This window comes from Odocoileus virginianus, chromosome 12 (genome assembly GCF_023699985.2).
Source record: "Odocoileus virginianus isolate 20LAN1187 ecotype Illinois chromosome 12, Ovbor_1.2, whole genome shotgun sequence".
Lineage (NCBI taxonomy): Eukaryota > Metazoa > Chordata > Mammalia > Artiodactyla > Cervidae > Odocoileus > Odocoileus virginianus.
In genome coordinates this window covers 687,816-712,617 of record NC_069685.1, presented here as the reverse complement: position 1 = coordinate 712,617, position 24,802 = coordinate 687,816, and the positions used below count along the sequence as shown (strand labels likewise).

Sequence of the window (24,802 nt, the reverse complement as noted above, 5' to 3'; positions counted from 1 at the left end):
GTGCCCAAAGAACTATGACCAGAGGATCATAACTTCGTATAGGAGGCAGTGACAAAAAAAAAAAAACAGCCTTAAGAAAAAGAAATGCAAGAAGGCAAAGTGGTTGTCTGAGGAAGCCTCATAAATAGGTGAGGAAAGAAGAGAAGTAAAAGGCAAAGGAGAAAGGTAAAGATATATCCAATTGAATGCTCAGTTCCAAAGAATAGCAAGGAGAGATAGGAAAGCCCTTAGTGAATAATACAAAGAAATGGAGGAAAACAATAGAATGGGGAAGACTACAGTCCTCTTCAGGAAAATTAGAGCTACCAAGGGAACGTTTCATGCAAAGATGGGCATGAAAAGGACAGAAATAGTAAGCTAACAGAAGAACAAGAGATTAAGAAGAGGTGGTAGTAAGAAAGCACAGAACTATACAAGAAAGGTCTTAATGCCCTGGATAACCATGATGGTGTAATCATTCACCTAGGGCGATATGTTAAGTGCTGCACTGAAAATGACAGCAAATTTGGAAATCTCAGCAGTTGCCACAGGACTGGAAAAGGTCAGTTTTCATTCCAATCCCAAGGAAGGACAATGACAAAGAATGTTCAAACTATTGTACAATTGTGCTCATTTCACATGCTAGCAAGGTAATGCTCAAAATCCTTCAAGTTAAGCTTCAACAGTATGTGAAGTGAAAACTTCTAGATGTACAAGCTGGATTTAGAAAAGGCAGAGGAATCACAAATCAAATTGTCAATATTTGTTGGATCGTAGAAAAAGCATGAAATTCTACAGAAACATCTACTTCTGCCTCATTGACTACCCTAAAACCTTTGACTATGTGGATCACAGCAAAATGTGGAAAATTCTTAAAGAGTTGGGAATACCAGACCACCTTTCTTGTCTCCTGAGAAACCTGTATGCAAGTCAAGAAGAAATAGATAGAACTGGACATGTAACAATGGATTGGTTCAAAACTGGGAAAGGTGTACAACAAGGCTGTATATTGTCACCTGCTTATTTAACTTACATGCAGGGTACATTCATGCAAAATTCTGGACTGGATGAATCACAAGCTGGCATCAAGATTGCTGGGAAAAATATCAATAACCTCAGATTTACAGATGACACTGCTCTAATGGCAGAAATGGAAGAACTAAAGAGACTCTTGATGAGGGTGAAATAGGATAGAGAAAAGGCTGGCTTAAAACTTAGCATTCAGAAAACTAAGATCATGGCATCCAGTCCCATAACTTCAAGACAAATAGATGGGGAAAAAGTGGAAACAGTGACAGAGTTCATTTTCTTGGGCTTCAAAATTACTGTGGCCAGTGACTGCAGCCATGAAATTAAAAGACGCTTGCTCCTTGGAAGAAATGCTGTGACAAACCTACACAGTATATTAAAAAGCAGAGAAATCACTTTGCTGACAAAAATCCATATAGTCAAAGCTATGGTTTTTCCAGTAGTCAGGTATGGACGTGAGAGTCAGGCTATAAAGAAAGTTGAGTGCTGAAGAATTGATGTTTTTGAACTGTGGTGTTGAAGAAGACTCTTGAGAGTCCCTTGAACTGCAAGGAGATCAAACGAGTGAATCCTAAAGGAAATCAACCCTGAATATTTGTTGGAAGGACTGATGATGCAGTTGAAATTCTAATACTTTTCCACCTCCTATGAAGAGACAACTCATTGTAAAAGATCCTGATGCTGTGAAAGATTGAAAGCAGGAGGAGAAGAGGGCAACAGAGGATCAGATGGTTGGACGGCATTACCATCTCAATGGACATGAGTTTGAGCAAGTTCTGGGAGATTGTGAAGGTCAGGGAAGCCTGGTGGATTGCAGTCCATGGGATCACAAAGAGTCAGATGCCAATTAGTGACTGAAAAACAACATCAACCTGAAGCATTGCTCAACATATCACCACCACCATACATACAAATGCATGCTCAGTAACTCTGCATTGCTCACACATACTCACAGTCGGTAGGAGCCCAATATGCTACTGGAGATCAATGGAGAACTAACTCCAAAAAGAATGAAGAGACAGAGTCAAAGCAAAAACAGTACCCAGTTATGGATGTGACTGCTGATGGAAGTAAAGTCCGACAATGCTGTAAAGAGCAATTTCGCATAGGAACCTGGAATGTTAGGTCCATGAATCAAGGCAAATTGGAAGTGGTCAAACAGGAGATTGTAAAAGTGAACATCGACATTTTAGGAATCAGAAAACTAAAATGGACGGGAAAGGGTGAATTTAACTCAGATGACCATTATATCTACTACTTTGGGCAAGAATCCCTTAGAAGAAATGCACTGGCTATCATACTTAACAAGAGTCTGAAATGCAGTATTTGGATGCACTCTCAAAAACGACAGAATGATCTTTGTTCATTTCAAAGGCAAACCATTAAATATCACAGTAGTTCAAGTCTATGCCCCAACCAATAATGCTGAAGAAGCTGAAATAGAATGGTTCTATGAAGACCTGAAAGACCTTCCAGAACTAACACCAAAAAAAGATGTCTTTCATTATAGGGGACTGGAATGCAAAAGAAGAAAGTCAAGAAATACCTGGAGTAAGGAGCAAATTTGGCCTTGGAGTACAGAATGAAGCAAGGCAAAGGCTCACAGAGTTTGGCCAAGAGAACGCACTGGTCACAGCAAACACCCTCTTCCAACAACACAAGAGAAGACTCTACACATGGACATCACCAGATGGCCAACACTGAAATCAGATTGATTATATTCTTTGCAGCCAAAGATGGAGAAGTTCTATACAGTCAGCAAAAACAAGACTTCGACCTGACTGTGGCTCAGATCATGAACTCCTTATTGCCAAATTCAGGCTGAAATTGAAGAAAGTAGGGAAAACCACTAGACCATTCAGGTATGACCTAAATCAAATTCTTTAGGACTGTACAGTTGAAGTGATAAATGATTCAAGGTATTAGATCTGATAGACAGAGGGCCTGAAGAACTCTGGACAGAGGTTCATGACATTGTATAGGAGGCAGGGATCAAGATCATCTCCAAGAAAAGGAAATGTAAAAAGGCAAAATGGTTGTCTGAAGAGGCCTTACAAGCCACTATGAAAAGAAGAGAAGTGAAAGGCAAAGGAAAAAAGGAAAGATTTACCCATTTGAATTCAGAGTTCCAACGAATAGCAAGGAGAGATAAGAAAGCCTTCCTCAGTGATCAATGCAAAGAAATAGAGGAAAACAATAGAATGGGAAAGACCAGAGATCTCTTCATAAAAATTAGAGATACTAAGGGAAATTTTCATGCAGAGATGGGCACAATAAAGGACAGAAATGGTATGGACCTAACAGAAGTAGAAGATATTAAGAAGAGGTGGCAAGAATACACAGAACTATTCAAAAAAAGATCTTCATGACCCAGATGATCACAATGGTGTGATCACTCACCTAGAGCCAGATGTCCTTGAATGAGAAGTCAAGAAGGTCTTAAGAAACATCACTACAAACAAAGATAGTGGAGGTGATGGAATTCCAGTTGAGCTATTACAAATCCTGAAAGATGATACCGTGAAAGTGCTCCACTCAATATGCTAACAACTTTGGAAAAATCAGCAATGGCCACAGGACTGGAAAACGTCAGTTTCATTCCAATCCCAAAGATAGGCAATGCCAAAGAATGCTCAAATTACTGCATAATTCTATTTATCTCGCATGCTACCAAAGTAATGCTCAAAATTCTCCAAGCCAGGCTTCAACAGTACATGAACCGTGAACTTCCACATGATCAAACTGGATTTAGAAAAGGCAGAGGAACCAGAGATCACATTACCAACATCTGTTGGATCATTGAAAAAGCAAGAGAGTTACAGAAAAACATCTACTCCTGCTTTACAGACTACACCAAAGCCTTTGACTGTGTGGATAACAACAAACTGTGGAGAATTCTTCAAGAGATGGGAATACCAGACCACCTGACCTGCCTCTTAAGAAATTTGTATGCAGGTCAGGAAGCAACACTTAGAACTGGATATGGAACAACAGACTGACTCCAAATAGGAAAAGAAGTACATCAAGGTTGTATATTATCACCCTGCTTATTTAACTTATGTGCAAGATACATCATGAGAAATGCTGGACTGGATGAAACACAAGCTGGAATCAAGATTGCTGGGAGAAATATCAATAACCTCAGATATGTAGATGACACCACTCTTATGGCAGAAAGCAAAGAACTAAAGAGTCTCTTGATGAAAGTGAAAGAGGAGAGTGAAAAAGTTGGCTTAAAGCTCAACATTCAGAAAACTAAGATCATGACATCTAGCCCCATCACTTCATGGCAAATCGATGGGGAAACAGTGGAAAACAGTGACAGACTTTATTTTGGGGGCTCCAAAATCACTGTAGATGGTGACTGCAGTCATAAGATTAAAAGATACTTGCTCTTTGGAGGAAAAGTTATAATCAACCTAGACAGCTTATTAAAAAGCAGAGACGTTAGTTTGCCAACAAAGGTCTGTCTAGCCAAAGCTGATTTTTCTAGTAGTTATGTATGGATGTGAGAGTTGGACTATAAAGAAAGCTGAGTGCGGAAGAACTGATGTCTTTGAATTGTGGCGTTGGAGAAGACTCTTGAGAGTCCCTTGGACTGCAGGGAGATCCAACCAGTCTATCCTAAAGGAAATCAGTCCTAAATATTCATTGAAAGAACAGATGCTGAAGCTGAAACTCCAGTACTTCGGCCACCTGATGTGAAGAACTGACTCATTTGAAAAGACCCTGATGCTGGGAAAGATTGAATGCAGGAGGTGAAGGGGATGACAGAGGATAAGATGGTTGGATGGCATCACCGACTCAATGGACATGAGTTTGAGTAAACTCCGGGAGTTGGTGATAGACAGGGAGGCCTGGTGTGCTGCAGTCCATGGAGTTGCAAAGAGTCGGACACGACTGAGTAACTGAACTGACCGAACTGAACTCATAGTCTAAGTATGGGCTTAACTTGCATTGAGAGGCCATCCCTGAATCTAGGCTAAAGCAAGTTGTTATACAATTTCTTTTTATACACACACTATCCTTCCTATCACTTTACTCATCACAATGCTTAATTACATATTCATCTTTGTGTATATGTATTTAAAGTTTATGTCCACACCTGATCAATGGAATCACATTTTGTCCACCAAAATAATATACACAGTGCATGCAGTGCAGTGCTTGCACTGTGCTTGGCATACAGCAGTCACTTAATAAATTTAAAATTATAGAAGATGAATCAATGAGAGGATGCTCTCAAGGGAATACGTTTTTTATCACAAAATCAAAACTGTAGACCAAAAATAATAGAGAATTAAAATACATACTGTAGGGATTTTTTAAAATCTTTATTCATTCAGAATGCAATTCTGGGACAATCTACAACCAAGAGAAACCCTACACTTTGAAGTCGTGTTAGCACATTGAATAATATAACACTATTGCGCCAATGTATACAGCAAGAAATAAATTTCCACTTCTTTCGTAAAACTTCTCACTAAACATTTACATTTTATTCCCATCAAGAATGCGTTAACAAGATCATACTCCTATAGCTAGACAGTACAATACACAATGATGATTAATATAGGACTGTTTAAGTCTTGCAGTATAGTGTTCACAACTCAAGCTGTAGCTGTTGACCTTTCCAATGGCATTCATTATGTGACACTCTCACCAAATACATTATTTAAAAGGACTCACTATTTTTTCTTTTTCTTTTTTTTGCTTTTAGCTTTTATCATGTCAAAGTATTCCTTGTTTATTCTCCCCCTCTATCCATTGCACAGATGCTTTTTCAAATACATTTTCCTTACTTTTTTTTTTCTAGGATTTTTAAAGTTTTTTACTTTATTTTAGAGTACAGCCGATTACCAATGTTGTGACAGTTTTGGGTGTATGGCAAAGGGACTCAATCATGTATATACATGTATCCATTCTTTCCCAAATATCCCTCCCCTCCAGGCTGCCAGATAACACTAAGCAGAGTTTTCTGTACTACACAGTAGGACCTTGTTGGTTATCCATTTTAAATACAGCAGTGTGTACATGCTGATCCCAGACTCCCTATCCCTTCTTCCCCTATGGCAACCATAAGTGGACTCACTAATTTTTAAAAGCTAGAATTACTCAAAAAGTTCTGTACTGTAAATAGCACATGGAATATTGTATCTAAGCCTAAAATGGCAAAATCACTTAAATTTCTTCTACAGTCCTCTGTATCACATATATAGGAAAAAGAATGTTATAGACCACGTTCTTATATTTTAACCTAAGAGTCTATTTTAAGTAATGTTTATTAATATTTAAATGATCAAAAAATAAATCAATGTTAAATATTAGCTGCACAAAATCTAAAAGAAAATGGCCACACTACATCATACTACATACATTATATAGATTAAAAGCAATTAATTAGAAGCCTTCTTAAAAATTTAAAGTTTCTGACATCATCTTCCACCATTCCATTAATTCTTCCTTCTCTTCTTCTTTCCTTTCAGAAAATGACTCCAGTTCAAAATCAACCTAAAGGATAAAATAATAATATATCATTATCAAATTGATTATGTATTTATAAAAACTAAAATTAAAAATGAAAAGCAGGTTTAGAGTTTATTAGAATAAGCTCAATCTAGCCATCTGAATTAAAGTAAATCCTAAAAAATCTCTTGTGATAACCAAAAAGATACTTTTAGGGAAAAAGAATAGTTAGGGGAAAAGTCATTATGTTTGAAATGTGCTTTGATCTAATAGGGTCTCAAAGAATCGGACATGACTGAAGCAATTTAGCACATGTGCATGCACAGGATTGTTGGAAAGCAGATTATTTATAGGCAGGTTATTTAAAGACAGTCTTTCCTCCCATAAAAAGATGTAACTTCTCTCACATCACTCCACTGTCTCCTCTCTCACTGTGTCCAAACGTCTGTTCTTCATGCCTGCATCTCCTTTGCTGCCCTGCCTGCAGGATCATCAGTCCTGTCTTTCTAGATTCCATGTATGTGCATTAATATTGTCTTTCTCTTTTTAACTTACTTCACTCTGTCTATGGCTTATTAATACTGATGTATGGCAGAAACCATCACAATATTGTAAAGTAATTATCTTCTAATTAAAAATTAAAAAAAAAAAAAACCCACACATAGCTTTTACAGGGTTCTGTTTTCCAGAATCTTGAATCTGTGAAAGAACTGAAGGAAATACACACACCTCCAAACCACCATGAAGATCAGTAACCCAGGAGCTCAACTCTCCTATAGACTGGGCATCCTCATTAGGTCTATGGAGTTCATACATTTCTCCACAAAGGACTATTTAAAATATGCAACCTCTTTTTGACCCATGAAATAGCCCTGCTCCATTCCACATGGAGCTAAGAGCTCTTTTATTTGGTCATTCAAGCCTATGGTTATTTAACAGTGTGACTACTCAATACCTCCTTGAATTAACACATAGCAGAAAGGCCAAGGGTCAAAATAGTTGAAATCTTTTATAACCTGACTCTGAAGGCACATTTTTCCAGGATTTATTTGTTCAGATTTACCTCCTGATTTTAATACATATCCAGCCTAATAAACACATACAATAAAAACCAAAGGACCACTTAAAAACCCAAGATATTTAGCTTGCAAAACCAAGCATTTATACTCCAAACTTTGGGTATATAACCAAAAATACAATAAATTCTTTTCAAGTAAGGCTTTCAATTGGAAATCCTGTAGGCCATTCCATAGTAATATATTACAAGGATAATAGTAAAATCATGCTCTATGAAAATTTTGGTCTCATCACCATCACCTTTACTAATAAAATACCAATAAATGGCATCTACTTAAATAGGTATCATTTTTTTATAGTTCTTATCATAGAGACCTGACTTTGCTCATAGTATGTGCTTAACAGATGTTTAGCGCCTAAAATTATGTTGTAGGCCTAATTTATTTTTCAAAATATTTCTTGAGTAAGGTATGATACTAGCTGTTAGGGATAAAAAGATAAACAGAACATTATTTAGATGTAAATCAAGATCAGCAAATAAAAGCTTAATTTTTTAAAGTTTTATTTAATTTTTTCGTGGATATCCTCAGAAAATGAGAAATGGTAACCGAGTTTCACACTGAGTGGTATTAAATTAAACACTGAGTCTCTGGGCAAGTCACTTAACTTTTCGAGGCCTCAGTTTTCTCATCTCTTAACAGATGGACAACAGGGTAATAATTCTACGTCATAGAGTTATTATGAAAGCTAAATATAATGATTTAAATATGCCTGACCCATGGTAAGTGCTTAATAAATTTTAGCTATTATCACAATCACTTACCCTGACAGCAGGACTATAAGGAACTGCAACTTTCTTTGCTATTGCCAAATAGCCTGGTGCTGAGGCTGTAAGTTTATAGTTTCCAGGAACGAGCAATCTCCAGTAATCACCATCCTTTGCTGTGGGGAACAGAATATCAAGTCACAGGTACATATGAGAAATGCGTAGTTATGCCACCTAGATTCAATTTTTATTCCCTGTCTTTAGATATTTATAGAATTTCATGAAATTCCATTGAAAAGAGTATGACACTGTCTAGAAAGCATCATTTCTTATAGCAGTTTTACAGATATTAATGTTATCTAATGAATCTTCTAATATAATGAACCATCATATTCACATCAGAAATAACACAGATTAATGGATATTCTCAAGTGCCCAAGCTGCTGGCACCATGATTTGATTCTTGCTGTCATCTGGCTGTGAAGATCTGAAGATCTGAGAGTCTGGGTAAGTATCTCACAAAGTGTGACCCAATGGCACCTCTTTGGAAATCCTGAGGGATGTGTTAGAATTTAGATTTCTAAAGACTCAGAATAGCTGGTCTGGCATGCCTTCTAGGATTGCATTTTCAACCAGCTTTCCAGAGGATTTCTAAGCAGAGTTGTGTTCCTACACCTACATCCTCTCTTTGAGCAGCTTAGGTTCCCAGACTACCCAGTCATCCACTCACATGTCTCCTTCAACTGATGCACTGTTCCCAACCTGCTTATATGCCTGGCAAGCCAGCAGTACTGGGAAACACCCACCCCTCTACTCTCTGCCTGCCTCTGTGGCTGCAAGGGGCTGAGGAAAACACATACCGATGATGAGCTGTCCCCTGTCTACAAACACAAGGCCCTGTCCTGTGCTGTCTTCCTCTCAAGTCCTTTCATTTTCCTGTTTCCTAGATTAGTGCACATCAATCACCCGGGAAATAGTAAGGAACAAATCTAATTCTCTGGATCTGGGGTGAGGCCTGAGATTCTGCATTTCTAGCTAGTTCCAGGTGATGGTGAATTCAATCTTGGTAGGGGCCACACTCTGAATAGCAAGGTCCAAGTGGAATTTTCCCTTTTCCTAACACCTGTACAGCATTCTCTTCATCCTCACTCTTAGTTGATGCTTCACATTGTATTAATATTTCACTGTGAATATGGAAACCATCTGAAAAAAGTAAAGTCCCATCACCATCTCTTCTCCTCTCTGGACTCTACATCTTTAAGCTAGTGTCTCATTTCTCTTTTTCACTTTACAGCAAAAGTTCTAGAATACTTTTGTCAATACTCCCCACTTCAGGCCCTTTTCTCCTCCTCCACAGTCCACTGAAATAGTCTCATCAAGCCTCCACAGTGCCTCATTCAAAGGTGCATCTTTCCTGACACTTCACATTTCATCTCTCCTGAAACACTTTCAGGCTTCCCAGACAAGGCACTAGGCTTTCTCCCCAGCTTTGACTCCACTGCCCCATTGTTGTTTCTCCTGACTACCCTATGCTGCCCTTGAAAAGCTGCAGTGTCAAGGGAGAACAAGGTGGCGGAGGGGTAGGTGGACATGGAGTACATCTCTCTCCACGGATACATCAAGAACACACCTTCAGACACAGAAGTGCATGCAGAACACCAGCTGAGAGTGGACAGGAGTACCCAACCAGTGGAAAAGAATATACAGAACCACACAAAACTCAGTAGGATGAAGGAACTGGGGGGGAAACAGGAGTGTTAGTAGGACTGGACCTGCCTCTGGTGGGTGGGGGAACTGAAGCAGGGGTCAGACCCCACATCAGGTCTGAGTCAGAGGAGAAACATTTAAGGCTGAGAGTGAAACAGCTGATCTGTGGCAGCCTAAATGGAATGAGAATCAGACAGTCCTTGCCACAGCCATACATACCCCGGGCAGGAATGCTGGTCTCCTGGAAGGGGCAGCTGCTGGGAGCTGGAGTTTAGGGATTGTGGAGCAATCTCAGGGTGAGGGCTGCTGCTGACTGCAGAGAGACTGATTGAGGGGATGTGAGGGAGGAGATAGTGGTGGGAAATGCTGGTAGCAGAAAGCCAGGCAACCATGGAAGCAAGGCAATACTGCTGAGTCATGCATATGGGGTGGAGGCATCACCATAGCCTCTCTCTCCCCACATGCCAGCATCGGCATCTGAACAACAGAGAGGCTGGCCCATCAAATGCCTGACTGCACTGAACTACAGAGTAGGACCCCATCCAGGGTGCTCCTTTCAGTGGCTGATGCGCCAAACTACAGAGTAGGAGCCCACCCAGGGTGCCCCTTTACGTGTCCCATGTGCCGATCTACAGAGTACGACCCCAGCCAGGGGGCCCTCTATGTGCCTGACAGTGAACAACAGAGAAGGACCCCTCTAAGTGCCTAAATGGGTGGAACTGTGAAGAAAGACGGGCCACAGAGCCCTTCTGAGCACCAGCTACAAGAGGCTCGAAAAAGACTCTGGTAGGGCCATAACTCCTGCAGTGGAAGCAGTCTGTGTCCCTGCACATTTGGCGCCACCAGGGTCCCCCAAACCCAAGCAGCTGCACCATGTTCACGCTCAACTCTCACTGGGGCAGAAATGCCACAATCAAAAAAAAGTAGTCTTGCATTTATGCACGCAGGGTCGCTTCGGTCGTGTCCGACTCTTTGCTACCCTGTAGGCTGTGGCCTGCCAGGCTTCTCTGTCAGAGAGAGGGTTCTCCAAACAAGAATACTGGAGTGTATTGGCTAAGACTACTTGCCATCCCTTCTAGAGCACTACGTTTCCTGCTGCCCTAGCCGCCAACCCCCCCTGAGTACCTGGTGCTGCCAGAACCCCTGCGACCCAAGCAGCCACACCACCTCCACACCTGGCCCTCACTGGGGAAAACCCAAGTCCTCCAGGGCAGCCTCAGGAGCAAACCCCACTGGACGACCCACATGCAGAGGTGGAAATAAAACCACAACTGAAACCCAGGGGCAGTGAGGCTAAGAAAGAAGATTCAAAACCTTCCCACCAGATGTACAAGCTGCAGATTAAATACACACAACCAAAGAAGCAGATTTTGTGTCTATGGATTGTATAAAAGGCCACTGAGAGCGCCCACAAGAGAAAAATGCACTAGCTCTGATAGCTGGGGACATTGGAGGCAAGAACACACGGGAGTAAGACCAGATGAGAATCTGAGCAGCCCCCACAGCAGGCTCAGATATCAGCACAGTGCTGGAGGGCATCCTAGGGAGGTGAGGTGGACTGTGACTCCCAGCGTGGGAAAGGACCCTTACAGCACCGACTCAAGAAAAACATGTATTATTCTTCTTTTTGCTTTTTCTTTTTCCCCCCCTCTGTTGTAGTTGTTGATTTTATTGGCATTAAGAAATCCAATTAAGCTTTTGAGTTTTTTTCTTTTTTTTTCCCCTCAGTCACATTTTGTACTGTTGTCATAAACTTCTGCCTTTATGCTGGCTTTTACAGTTCTGTGGAGTTTCCCTCTTTTTGTTTTCTGGGTTTTTTTTTTTTTTTTAATTTTTAATTTTTTAAACCTATTATTATTTTTTTTCCACATTTATTCCTTTGCTTGCTTTTCCTACTGTTCTTTTCCCCTTGCAGTTAATCTTTGACATATATAAATCTTCTTTATCTACCTCTATTTAACTTTGCATATCTATTCTTTCTTTCTTTTCTTTCTTTTCTTTCTCTCCATTCCTCTCAACATATTTGTTAGTTTTATCTTCATTGCTTTATCCCCAATTGGCAGCTTTCTTTAGTTTTGTTTTCCAGTTTGTGCTTTAATTAGTTTTGTTCTGGTAGGTATAATTTTTGGTTTCCTTTTTTCGCTGGGTCAATGTATTGTACTTTATCTTTGTAAGACTGTTTTGATTTTGCTTATGGGTGTATATGTATATGTGCATATCCAGTCACATTTTCTATTGTTGTTATAAACCTTTGCCTCTACACTGGGCTTTTGCAATTCTGTGGAGTTTTCCTCCCCCCACCCCCCCTTTTCTTTCTTCTTCCTTTTTTTCCTCTTTTCTATTTTTAATAATTTTAATTTTTAATTTTTTAAACCTATTATATTTTTCTACATCTATTCCTTTGCGTTTCCTATTGTCCTCTTCCCCTTGCAGTTAATCTTTAATGTATATAAATCTTCTTCACCTACCCCTATTTAACTTTGCATATCTATTCTTTCTTTCTTTCCTTTCCTCTCAACATATTTTTTAGTTTTGTTTTCACTGCTTTATTCCCCACTTGGCACCTTGCTTTAGCTTTGTTTTCCAGTTTGTTCTTAAGTTAGTTTTATTCTTAACTGGTAAATATAATTTTTTATTTCCTTTGTTCACTGGATCAATGTACTGTACTTTATTTTTGTTGGATTGTTTTCATTTTGCTCATGGGTGTATATGTATATGTGTATATTCCATTATTTTAACTATTATTTGCCTGATTTTGTAACTGCATTTGTCTGGGGTTCATCTTTCATTTCTCATTTGGATATTTGTTTTAATCTCACTTAATGCCATAACAAATCACTTGTGGTCTTCATTCCTGACCAGAGATCAAGCCCTGAGCCTTTGGATTGGGAGCACTGACTCCAAGACCTTAGACTACCAGAGAACTAACCCTAAGGAGTATCAAATAGTGAGAACTCATACAAAGGAAACCACTGAAATAAAAGACCCAGCATCACCCAGTCACCAGTAGCACCCTGTGCAGAATGCTTCATCTAAACAAGAAACAAAACAAAAACACAAACCCAACCATCAGCAGACAGGCTTACCACCTCACTCAGCCCTGCCCATCAGAGGAAAAGCAAGCAACCAAAACTCAGCACAAAGCTCACCCTATATGAAGCTCGCACAAATACCGGGTGAATCTTAGGAGGGCAGAAACTAAAAGGAAGAAAGAAGTCAACCTTCTTCAAGGAAATAATTCAACTTTCCTTCAAGCCTGGGAAAAGGAAACCTTAAACACAATAACTTAAAAAAAAAAGAAAAGAAAAGGCAGAGAAATGCTGCACAAATGAAGGAACAAACTAGAAACACAGAAGTCCAAATAAATGAAGAGGAAATAGGAAAATTACCTGGAAAAGAATTCAGAATAACGATAGTAAAGATAATCAAAACTTTGAAAATGAAATGGAGAAAATTCAAGAATCAATTAACAAAGCCCTAGAAGAATTAAAGAATAAACACAGAAACTATCAAACTCCTAGAGGAGAACACAGGCAAAACACTCTCCGACATAAATCACAGCAGGATCCTCTATGACCCACATCCCAGAATTTTAGAAATAAAAGCAAAAATAAACAAATGGGACCTAATGAAACTTAAAAGCTTTTGCACAACAAGGGAAACTATAAGCAAGGTGAAAAGACAGCCCTCAGATTGGGAGAAAATAATAGCAAACGAAGCAACAGACAAAGGATTAATCTCAAAAATATAAAAGCAACTCCTCCAGCTCAACTCCAGAAAAATAAATGACCCAATCAAAAAATGGGCCAAAGAACTCAACAGACATTTCTCCAAGGAAGACATACAGATGGCTAACAAACACATGAAAAGATGCTCAACATCACTCATTATCAGAGAAATGCAAATCAAAACCACAATGAGGTACCATTATACGCCAGTCAGGATGGCTGCTATCCAAAAGTCTACAAGCAATAAATGCTGGAGAGGGTGTGGAGAAAAGGGAACCCTCTTACACTGTTGGTGGGAATGCAAATTAGTACAGCCACTATGGAAAACAGTGTGCAGATTTCTTAAAAAGCTGGAAATAGAACTGCCATATGACCCAGCAATCCCACTTCTGGGCATACACACCAAGGAAACCAGATCTGAAAGAGACACGTGCACCCCAATGTTCATCGCAGCACTGTTTATAATAGCCAGGACATGGAAGCAACCCAGATGCCCATCAGCAGACGAATGGATGAGGAAGCTGTGGTACATATACACCATGGAATATTACTCAGCCATTAAAAAGAATTCATTTGAATCAGTTCTAATGAGATGGATGAAACTGGAGCCCATTATACAGAGCGAAGTAAGCCAGAAAGATAAAGACCATTACAGTATACTAACACATATATATGGACTTTAGAAAGATGGTAACGATAACCCTATGTGCAAAACAGAAAAAGAGACTCAGATGTAGAACAGACTTGTGGACTCTGGGAGAAGGCAAGGATGGGATGTTTCAAGAGAACAGCATTGAAACATGTATATTATCTAGGGTGAAACAGATCACCAGCCCAGGTTGGGTGCATGAGACAAGTGCTCAGGCCTGGTGCACTGGGAATACCCAGAGGGTTTGGGTGGAGAGGGAGGTGGGAGGGGGGACTGGGATGGGGAATACATGTAAATCCATGGCTAATTCATTTCATTGTATGACAAAAACTACTGTAATGATGTAAAGTAATTAGCCTCCAACTAATAAAAATAAATGGAAAAAAAAAATAAACTGCATTCACAAAGCAAAAAAAAAAAAGAATAAACACAAACAACATGATTACTGAAACTAAAAACACTCTAGAAGGAACCAATAGTGGAATATTTGAATCAGAAGAATGAATCATTGGGCTGGAAGATACAATGGTGGAAATAACTTCTGAGAAGCAGAATAAAGTAAAAAGAATTCAAAGAGCTGAGGACGGTCTCAGAGACCTCTGGAACCATATCAAATTCACCAACATTCGAATTATAGGGGTCCCAGAAGAAGAGAAAAGAAAGGGTATGAGAAAATTTTTGAAGAGATTATAGTTGAAACTTATCCCCAACATGGAAAAGGAAATAGTCAACCAAGTCCAAGAGGCACAAAGAGCCTCATACAGGATAAACCCAAGGAGAAACAGGCCAAGACACATACTAATCAAATTAACAAAAACTAAACACAAAGAAAAAATATTAATGTTGGGACCAGCCCAACAACAAACTGACCTGAGGGAGCGGTGCCACAGAAGAATAAGGAAAAAGAAGACTCAGAAATAAAGTGGGGATCAGGGGACTGATGCCAATTGCAGGCAAAAGCCCAGATACTAATCCTTGCATGCCTTTTATTGTTAATTTCTACTTCCTTACTCGTGCTCTAGAGATACCTATTCTTTACAATCTCAGATTGGGGATAAAGATATACAATGCACAGTCCTCAATGTCAAACCTTCAGGCCTTTCATGACTTTGTTTAGCCCTTTGACTAGTGATACCCTTTCTCAGCAACTCCCTCAAGGCTCTGGTTATGGGAACAGCCACTAATGGTTTTCCATCAGTCACATCAGTACTTCAACATCTTGTTTTCAAGATGTCTTTCCACGATGTACCTTTTACTGCTCCCAGCCCTTCGTCTGGGGGAGATGAGAAAGTTATTCTTATTTTGCAAAGAGTCCCTGTTAATTATAATACAGGTTTGTGCATAGCAAAGTGAAGTGAAGTGAAGTTGCTCAGTTGTGTCTGACTCTTTGCGACCCCATGGACTGTAGCCTGCAAGACTCCTCTCTCCATGGAATTTTCCCGGCAAGAGAACTGGAGTGGGTTGCCATTTCCTTCTCCAGGGGATCTTCCCGGCCCAGTGATCAAACCCAGGTCTCCCACATTGCAGGAAGACACTTTACGATCTGAGCCACCAGGGAAGCATATTCCCTACAATTAAAAGCAGCAAGGGAGAAGCAACAAGTAACATACAAGGGAAACCCTATGCCCTTCACAGCTGATCTTTCAGCAGAAACTCTAAAGGCCAGAAGGGAATGGCAGGATATATTTAAAGTACTGAAAGGGAAAAATCTACAACCAAGATTACTGTCCCAGTAAGGATCTCATTCAAAATTGATGGAGAAATAAAAAGCTTTTCAGACAAGCAAAAGTTAAGAGAATTCAGTACCACCATCCAGTTTTACAACAAAAGTTAAATGGACTTACATAGTGGAAAAAAAACAACAGAAGAAAAAAGATCTACAAACTCAACACCAAATAATTAGAAAATGACAATGGGAACATATATATCAATAATTACTTTAAATGTAAATGGATTAAATGCTCCAACCAAAAGACACAGAGTGGCTGAATGGATACCAAAATAAATAAATAAATAAATAAATAAATAAATAAATAAATAAATAAATCCATACATATGCTGTCTACAAGAAACCCACTTCAGACCTAAAGACACACATGGGCTGAAGTGAGAGGATGGAAAAATACATTCCATGCCAATGGGAAGCAAAAGAAAGCTGGAGTAGCAGTCCTCATATCAGACAAAATAGACCTTAAAATAAAGAAGATTACAAGAGATAAGGAAGGACACTACATAATGATCAAGGGATCAATTCAAGAGGAAGACATAACAATTGTAAATATCTATGCACCCAACATAGAAGCACCTCAATATATAAGACAAACACTAACAGACATAAAAGGAGAAATTGACAGTAACACAACAATAGTAGGAGACTTTAACACCCCACTGACACCAATGGACAAATCATCAAAACAGAAAATTAATAAGGAAACACAAGTCTTAAAGGATACATTAGATGAGATGGATCTTATTGATGTCTTCAGGATATTCCATCCAAATGCAGAAGAATATACCTTCTAAAGTGCACATGGAACCTTCTCCAGGATAGACCACAGCATGGGTCACAAATCAAACTTCAGTAAATTTAAGAAAATTGAAATCATATCAAGCATCTTCTCTGACCAGAGCATGCTATGAGACTAGGTATCAATTACAAAAAAAAAAAAAAGAAAGAAAGAAAAAAAAAACTGTAAGAAATGCAAACACATGGAGATTATACAACATGTTTCTAAACAACCAACAGGTTACTGAAGAAATCAAAATGGAAATAAAAAAAATTCTAGAAACAAATGACAATAAGAACACAACAACTCAACACCTATGGGATGCAGCAAAAGCAGTTCTAAGAGGGAAGTTTATAGAAATACAATCCTACCTCAAGAAACAAGAAAAATATCAAATAGACAACCTAACTTTACACCTAAAGCAACTGGAAAAAGAAGAACAACAACAGCAACAAAAATTAGTAGAAAGAAAGAAATCATAAAGATCCGAGCAGAAATAAATGAAAAAGAAATGAAAAAAAACAATAATAAAGATTAATAAAACTAAAAGTTGGTTCTTTGAGATGATAAACAAAATTTACAAACACTTAGCCAGACACATAAAGAAAAAAAACAGAGAAGAATCAAATAAACAAAATTAGAAATGAAAAAGGAGAGGTTACAATAGACAATGCAGATATACAAAGGATTATAAGACTATTATGAACAATTATATGGCAATAAAATAGATAACCTAGAAATTATGAACAACCTGATTACAAGCACTGAAACTGAAACTGTAATCAAACATCTCCCCTAAAAAACCAAAAGCCCAGGACCAGATGGATTCACAGGAGAATTCTATCACACATTTAGAGAACTAATGCCTATCCTTCTAAAATGCTTTTAAAAAATTTCAGAGGAAGGAACACTCCCAAATTCATTTTATAAGGCCACCATCACCCTGATACCAAAACCAGACAAAGACAATACAAAAAAGAAGAAGAAAACTACAGGCCAATATCACTGATGAACATAGATGTGAAAATCCTCAACAAAATTTTAGCAAGCAGAATTCAGCAATACATCAAAACGCTCATATATCATGATCAAGTTGAGTTAATTCCAGGGATGCAAGGATTCTTCAATATATGGACATCCATCAATGTGATACACCACATTAACAAACTGAAAGATAAAAACCATATGATAATCTCAATAGATGCAGAAAAAAGCTTTGACAAAATTCAGCACCCATTTAAGATTAGAACTCTTCAAAAAATGTGCATAGAAGGAACCTACCTCAACATAGTAAAGGCCATAAACATTATTCTCAATGGTGAAAAACGAAAAGCATTGCCTCTAAGATCAGAAACAAGACAAGGGTGCCCACTTTCACCATTATTATTAAACATAGTTCTGGAAGTCTTAGCTACAGCAATCAGAGAAGAAAAAGAAATAAAAGGAATGCAGATTGGAAAAGAAGTAAAGCTCTCACTGTTTACAGATGACATGATACTGTACATAGAAAACCCTGAAGATAGTATCAGAAAATTACTAGAGCTAATCAGTGAATTTAGCAAAGTTGCAGGATACAAAATCCATACACAGAAATTAGTTACATTTCTATATACCAACAATGAAAAATCAGAAAGAGAAATTAAGAATCAATCCCATTTACCATTGCAACAAAAAGAATTAAATATCTAGGAAGCAACTTACCTAAGGAGACAAAAGAATTGTACACAGAAAATTATAAGACACTAATGAAAGAAATCAAAGACAACATAAACAGAAGGAGAAATATACCATGTTCCTGGGTAGGAAGAATCAATATTGTGAAAATGACTATACTACCAAGTGCAATCTACAGATTTAATGCAATCCCTATCAAATTACTAATGGTATTTTTCACAGAACTGGAACAAAAAATTTCACAATTCATATGGAAACACAAAAGACCCTGATTAGCCAAAGCAGTATTGAGAAAGAGAGTGGAGCTGGAGGAATCAACCTTCCTGACTTCAGACTATACTACAAAGCTACAGTCATCAAGACAGTATGGTACTGGTGCAAAAACAGAAATACAGACCAATGGAACAAAATAGAGAGGCCAGAAAAACAAACAAACAAAAAAAACATGCACCTATGGGTACCTTATTTTTGACAAAATAGGCAATATACAATGGGGCAAAGAGAGCCTCTTCAATAAATGGTGCTGGGAAAACTGGACGGCTACATGTAAAAGAAAGAAATTAGAACATTTCCTAACACCACACACAAAGATAACTCAAAATGGATTAAAGACCTAAATGTAAGACCAGAAACTATAAAAGTCTTAGAGGAAAACATAGGTAGGATACTCGATGACATATATCAAAGCAAGATCCTCTATGACCCACCTCCTAAAGTAATGGAAATAAAAACAAAAGTAAACAAGTGGGACCTGATTAAACTTAAAAGCTTTTGCACAGCAAAGAAAAGTATAAGAAAGGTGAAAAGACAACCCTCAGAGTGGGAGAAAACAATAGCAAATGAAAAAAACTGACAAAGGGTTAATTTCCAAAATATACAAGTAGCTCATACAACTCATTGCCAGAAAAGCAAACAGCCCAGTCAAAAAGTGGGAAAAAGACCTAAACAGACATTTCTCCAAAGAAGACATACAGATGGATAACAAACACATGAAAAGATGCTCAATATTGCTCATTATTAGAGAAGTGCAGATCAAAACTACAATGAGATATTACCTCACCCTAGTCAGAATGGCCCTTATCAAAAAGCCTACAAACACTAAATGTTGGAGAGGGTGTGGAGAAAAAGGAACGCTCTTGCACTTTTGCTGGGAATGTAAATTGATACAGCCATTATGGAAGATGGTATGGAGATTCCTTAAAAAAAAAAAAAAAAAACTAGGAATAAAACCACCATATGACCCAGCAATCCCACTTCTAGGCATATGCCATGAGGAAACCAAAATTGAAAGAGAAACATGTAGCCTGTTGTTCACTACAGCACTATTTACAAAAGCTAGAACAAGGAAGCAACCTAGATGCCCATCGACAGATGAATGGATAAAGAAGTTCTGGTACATATACACAGTGGAATATTAGTCATAAAAAGGAATGCACTTGAGTCAGTTCTAATGAGGTGGATGAACCTAGAACATATACAGAGTGAAGTGAGTCAGAAAGAGAAAGATAAATACCATATTCTAATGCATATATATGGAATCTAGAAAAATGGTACTGAAGAATTTATTTACAGGGCAACAATAGAGAAACGGACATAGAGAACAGATTTACAGACATGGGGAGAGGGGAGGAGAGGGTGAGATGTGTGGACAGAGTAACATGGAAACTTACATTACCATATGTAAAATAGATAGCCAACGGGAATTTGCTGTATGGCTCAGGAAACTCAAACAGGGACTCTGTATCAACCTAGAGGGATGGGATGGGGAGGGAGATGGGAGGGAGGTTCAAACGGGAGGGGATAAATGTATAGCTATGGCTGATTTATGTTGAGGTTTGACAGAAAACAGCAAAATTCTGTAAAGCAATTATCTTCAATAAAAAATAAATTAATTTTTAAAAAAGCTGCAGTCCCAGAAACTGCTCTTCAGATTTCATTTCTTTCTACCTATTTATACTGCCAATGTGAGATTTTCCTAAAATTTTCACATCTGGAATGCAGAGAAAATAATGTTTACATGTTACTAAGGTTAACAAAAGCAGTTGATTGTGGCCATAGTGTGTACGGCCTAGGTCCTTCAAGAAGTCCCTCCCCGGGGGTGAAGGGAGCAATAATTTGGCACAGATTCTGGTGTATTTGTTCAGAAGGTGGGCTAGCATTTCACCAGGTGTTGATAAGCATTGTTGTTTGAATAAATAAATGGAATTTTAGAAAAAAAAATCAAGATTAAAAAATACAAATTATAAATGTGGAGGTTAAATAAGAGTTAATGGTATAGGATGTTTGGGAACTAATTTAAAGGTTAACTAATGCAAAGGTCTTGAAACTTGTAGAGTTAATAGTTTAAAATATATTGTTGTTTTTGATAAGATACCAACAAATGAGAATTACACTAAAATGAGTTTGAAAGATGTTTATTAACTGGAATAGACAAGTTTGCCAGAAAAACACACCATTTCCCCCAAACTAGGAAAATGGAAAGAGGGCTTTAAACCAAGAAATAACAAACATCAACTTCAACCCTGTAAGGTCCTTTTCAACCTTGGATACATCTGGCTTCATGACACAGATCAAATGAAGAAATGGATGGGAAATCCTAGACAACAAAACACAGGCAGTTACCCTCCTTCCTACTCTTCTGCTCCCTCCTGAGGTCCACCAATTAACAGCACTTTAAAACCTCTTCTTGCGGGATGGGGAATACATGTAAATCCATGGCTAATTCAATGTATGACAAAAACCACTGCAATGCTGTAAAGTAATTAGCCTCCAACTAATAAAAAAAAAAGTTTAAAAAATAAATAAAACCTCTTCTTAGAAGAGATCATTAAGATACAGCATTTTAATTCCAACTGGTTCATCTTCCTTTGCCTTGATAACCACAAAGGGTCTCACAGATGGCCTTACCTCACAGCTCTGGGGTGAGACAGCTGAAGAAATTGTGCCACCTGCCTCATCCCAATTTCTAAATACAGCAGCCATCCTAAGTAACTGCCTGACTTGTTCCCCAGATAAAAATTTAACCAGATCAAAGCTGGAGACAGACAGTGTAAAGAGACATGAGGCATTTAATTGCTTTGCAAAGAACAGTATAAGAATCTAATGATGCTAAGAAGTAGCCACAGTCTCGTCTGCAATACTAGAGCCTCTGATCACAGCAAAGAATACCCACCAGATGTGACATCATGGTCTATTCCTTCCACAGAGATGGTGGCATTCGCAATTGGGTTACCCTGAAGATCTCGGACAAATCCTTTAGCTCCTCGGTGTATCTGTGATGGTCAAGAATAACCAAAAATATTTGTATTAGAAACAACCTAAAAACACGCTTAATATCAAACATCTCCTTATTTTCTAGCAAAATACTGCAGATTCCTATTTTTTAGGAATCAAAACAAGCCCAAAAAAGTCACTAAATTTTGTGTACATTCTTTACTCGGCTTTTTCTCAAGTAGAAAAATGAGAAGTAACCCCTGGAAAATTGATTTCTTATTCTGAGTCAAATAAGACTTTGAAATACCTTCCAAATCACCAAAACAAACAAACAAAAACCTGTCAATGTGTAAAACAGTTCTGGTCTGAACGTATGTCATTTCTTTCTATTTTGTGCTGCTGCTGCTGCTGCTAAGTTGCTTCACTCCTGTCCAACTCTGTGTGACCCCATAGATGGCAGCCCACCAGCGCCCCCCACCCCCCCCCACCCCCCGTCCCTGGGATTCTCCAGGCAAGAACACTGGAGTGGGTTGCCATTTCCTTCTCCAATGAATGAAAGTGAAAAGTGAAAGTGAAGTCGCTCAGTCGTGTCCAACTCTTAGCGAGCCATGGATTGCAGCCCACCATGCTCCTCCATCCATGGGATTTTCCAGACAAGAGTACTGGAGTGGGGTGCCATTGCCTTCTCTGGCTTTCTATTTTAAATTTGGTTAATTATGTATACTTTATATGCCAGTTAGTTAACAAGATATCACATTATAGCCCTTCAATACTTGTTCCTTTTAGATAAAAGGATATACATACTGTGAATATTTTTGCATTAAATCCACTAATAATATTATTTTGGTTGAAAATCAGTGGATGAAAAGTCAGTGAACTTACTAACTGAAAACTGGGTTTATTAATAAAATAGAAAATTTTATATTGAGAAAAAGCTATTGAATTAAGTTTCTGTCATCAACTAACTACTACAATGAAAACTACAAAAACAACTTTATTTCTAAATGATAATTCAACTATGTCAACATGTATTTGAAGTAAAGGAGGGTCTGAGAAAGTACTGCTTCTGAAATATCAAATGATAATCTATCAATCTTGATAATTTAGCAAAACACCATCCACCCAGCTCCAGTTGCTCCTCACTCATATGACCCCAGAAAATGAATTTTATTTTGCTACTGATGATATTCACATATTTTCCTACAGAAAGTAGGATAAATCCTATGTGTCCCTTTGTCACTAGAGAGTAAATATGGCAGTGGTACAATGTTTTATCAAAGAGATACCCTTTGTCTATTAGTAAAATTTTTTTTGAATTTGCTATTTAAAAAGAAAAAAAGCAAAACTCTTCAAAAGTAACACATAATTCTTTCCTCTAAAGGCAATTTACTCATGGTAAAAAAGTGATACAGCGACTTTCCAGGTGGTTCAGTGGCTAAGACTGTGCGCTCTCAATGCAGGGGTGCTGGGTTTGATCCCTGGTCAGAGAACTAGATCACACATGCCACAACTAAAAAATCCTGCATGCTGAAGATTGAAGATCCTATGTGCTGAAACTAAGATCCAATGCAGCCAAATAAATAAACATTTTTGTAAAAAGTGATATGTTTGCAGTAATAATAATAATTTTAATGGCAACCAGGAAAGTAAGAGAGTAAACACGTTTTTAGAACAAAAGGCATTTTTAACCTTTTCCCCAAGACTCACCTGTGGACTAGCCACCAAAATTGAATAAGACTGAAATTTAGCTACTGGAAACAAGAGAAGTTAGCTTTCTGAATGAAATTCACATGGTAAAGGTATTAGAAAAATTGTGGAGATCAATTTATTCATCTTGGGGCACTATAATCCTGATATATAAGTTTGAAATTTCCTCACCATTGAAAAAATAAATCAATCACTTCAAAAACATATAATTCACCTACATTGGGTATAAATATATCCATTAATATTCATAACTGTACTTTTTTCTGCCTCTGCAATCCAAGACTTAAATTACAGTATGTGATTAACAAATAGTTATGTTAGGTAGGAAATTAGGCATGAGCAACAAGTGGTGGCCTAGCCAAAAAGGATGCAAGCTGATCTCTAAACCCCATCCTAGACACACCCAGGAGAGCTCACAGATGTGCTTCAAAAATAACCACAGAGACTTTTTCAACTCCTTCACATGCACCGTAGCACACAGTGAATACAAACTAACCACAGGGGCTTCTCCAAGTAACCTTAGGCAGCTAGGGGCCCATTAAGGGCTCATAAATACTCATAATATGGATGGATTTATGGATTCTTACATAGTCATAAATATGTATGTGTTCATATATACATATATCTGACTGTACAAACTGAATTATGGGAAAGACATGCACAACAGAGACTGTAGCTGTGTATCTTGCAACTGCCAACTGGGCCTTGATTGTGTGCCCTTTCCTGAGAGGTGGTGACTAGAGGCCCTGTTTTGCACAGGACAGAACCAAGAGGAAGAGACAGGAAGTATAAAAGGAGAAGCCAAGAGGGATTGTTATGACTCCATTGGGGTTGGCTTACTTCCACGTTTCTTTAGTAAAAGTTCTGTCTGCTTGAGCTATAACTGAGCTGTAACTTGTCTGTTGTTTCAAGCCCTTTACCGTCATTCTAAATCTTTGTTACTATGAGACAAGAACCAAGGGTGAGAAATAAACCAACTTGATGGTTAAATAAACAAATGTCTCATATGCCAATTATGGAGCATTATTTTTCTGTTTGAAATTTTCCACTATAGGAATAAATCTCAATGGAAATGTTATGGGATAACAGGACTCTACAGGAATGAAGACTGGAAAACACAGTTACTTTATGGTGTTTGTAAAAGAAATCCCAGAAGTTTATTAATAAATTTCACTCATATCTGGGGAAGTTATTTTACTACACGTGTTCTTCCTATAATTCTCCCTCCCCAGATTCCAGACATTTCAATCAAACAAAGCCAAAAAAAATTAAAAAATCAAATTCTTCATTGTTGCTAGAATTGTTTAATGTCAATAACCCTTAAATCTTCAAATACTTAAGTGACCCCCAGAGGGACTGC

General features: G+C 38.1%; 1 protein-coding gene across 1 annotated transcript in view; it reads right to left on the bottom strand.

Annotated features, from left to right (window-relative positions):
- Nucleotides 1-5,323: 5,323 nt before the first annotated feature.
- The window catches only part of CPE (carboxypeptidase E), a 152,450-nt gene continuing 132,971 nt past the window's right edge, over nt 5,324-24,802 (bottom strand). The window contains exons 7-9 of the mRNA XM_070474694.1: nt 21,695-21,794; nt 8,315-8,433; nt 5,324-6,519 (exon numbers count right to left, since the gene is read on the bottom strand). Of these exons, the coding sequence (XP_070330795.1) occupies nt 6,421-6,519; nt 8,315-8,433; nt 21,695-21,794 (318 nt within the window). The 3' untranslated portion in view covers nt 5,324-6,420. The remainder of the gene's footprint in view (nt 6,520-8,314; nt 8,434-21,694; nt 21,795-24,802) is intronic.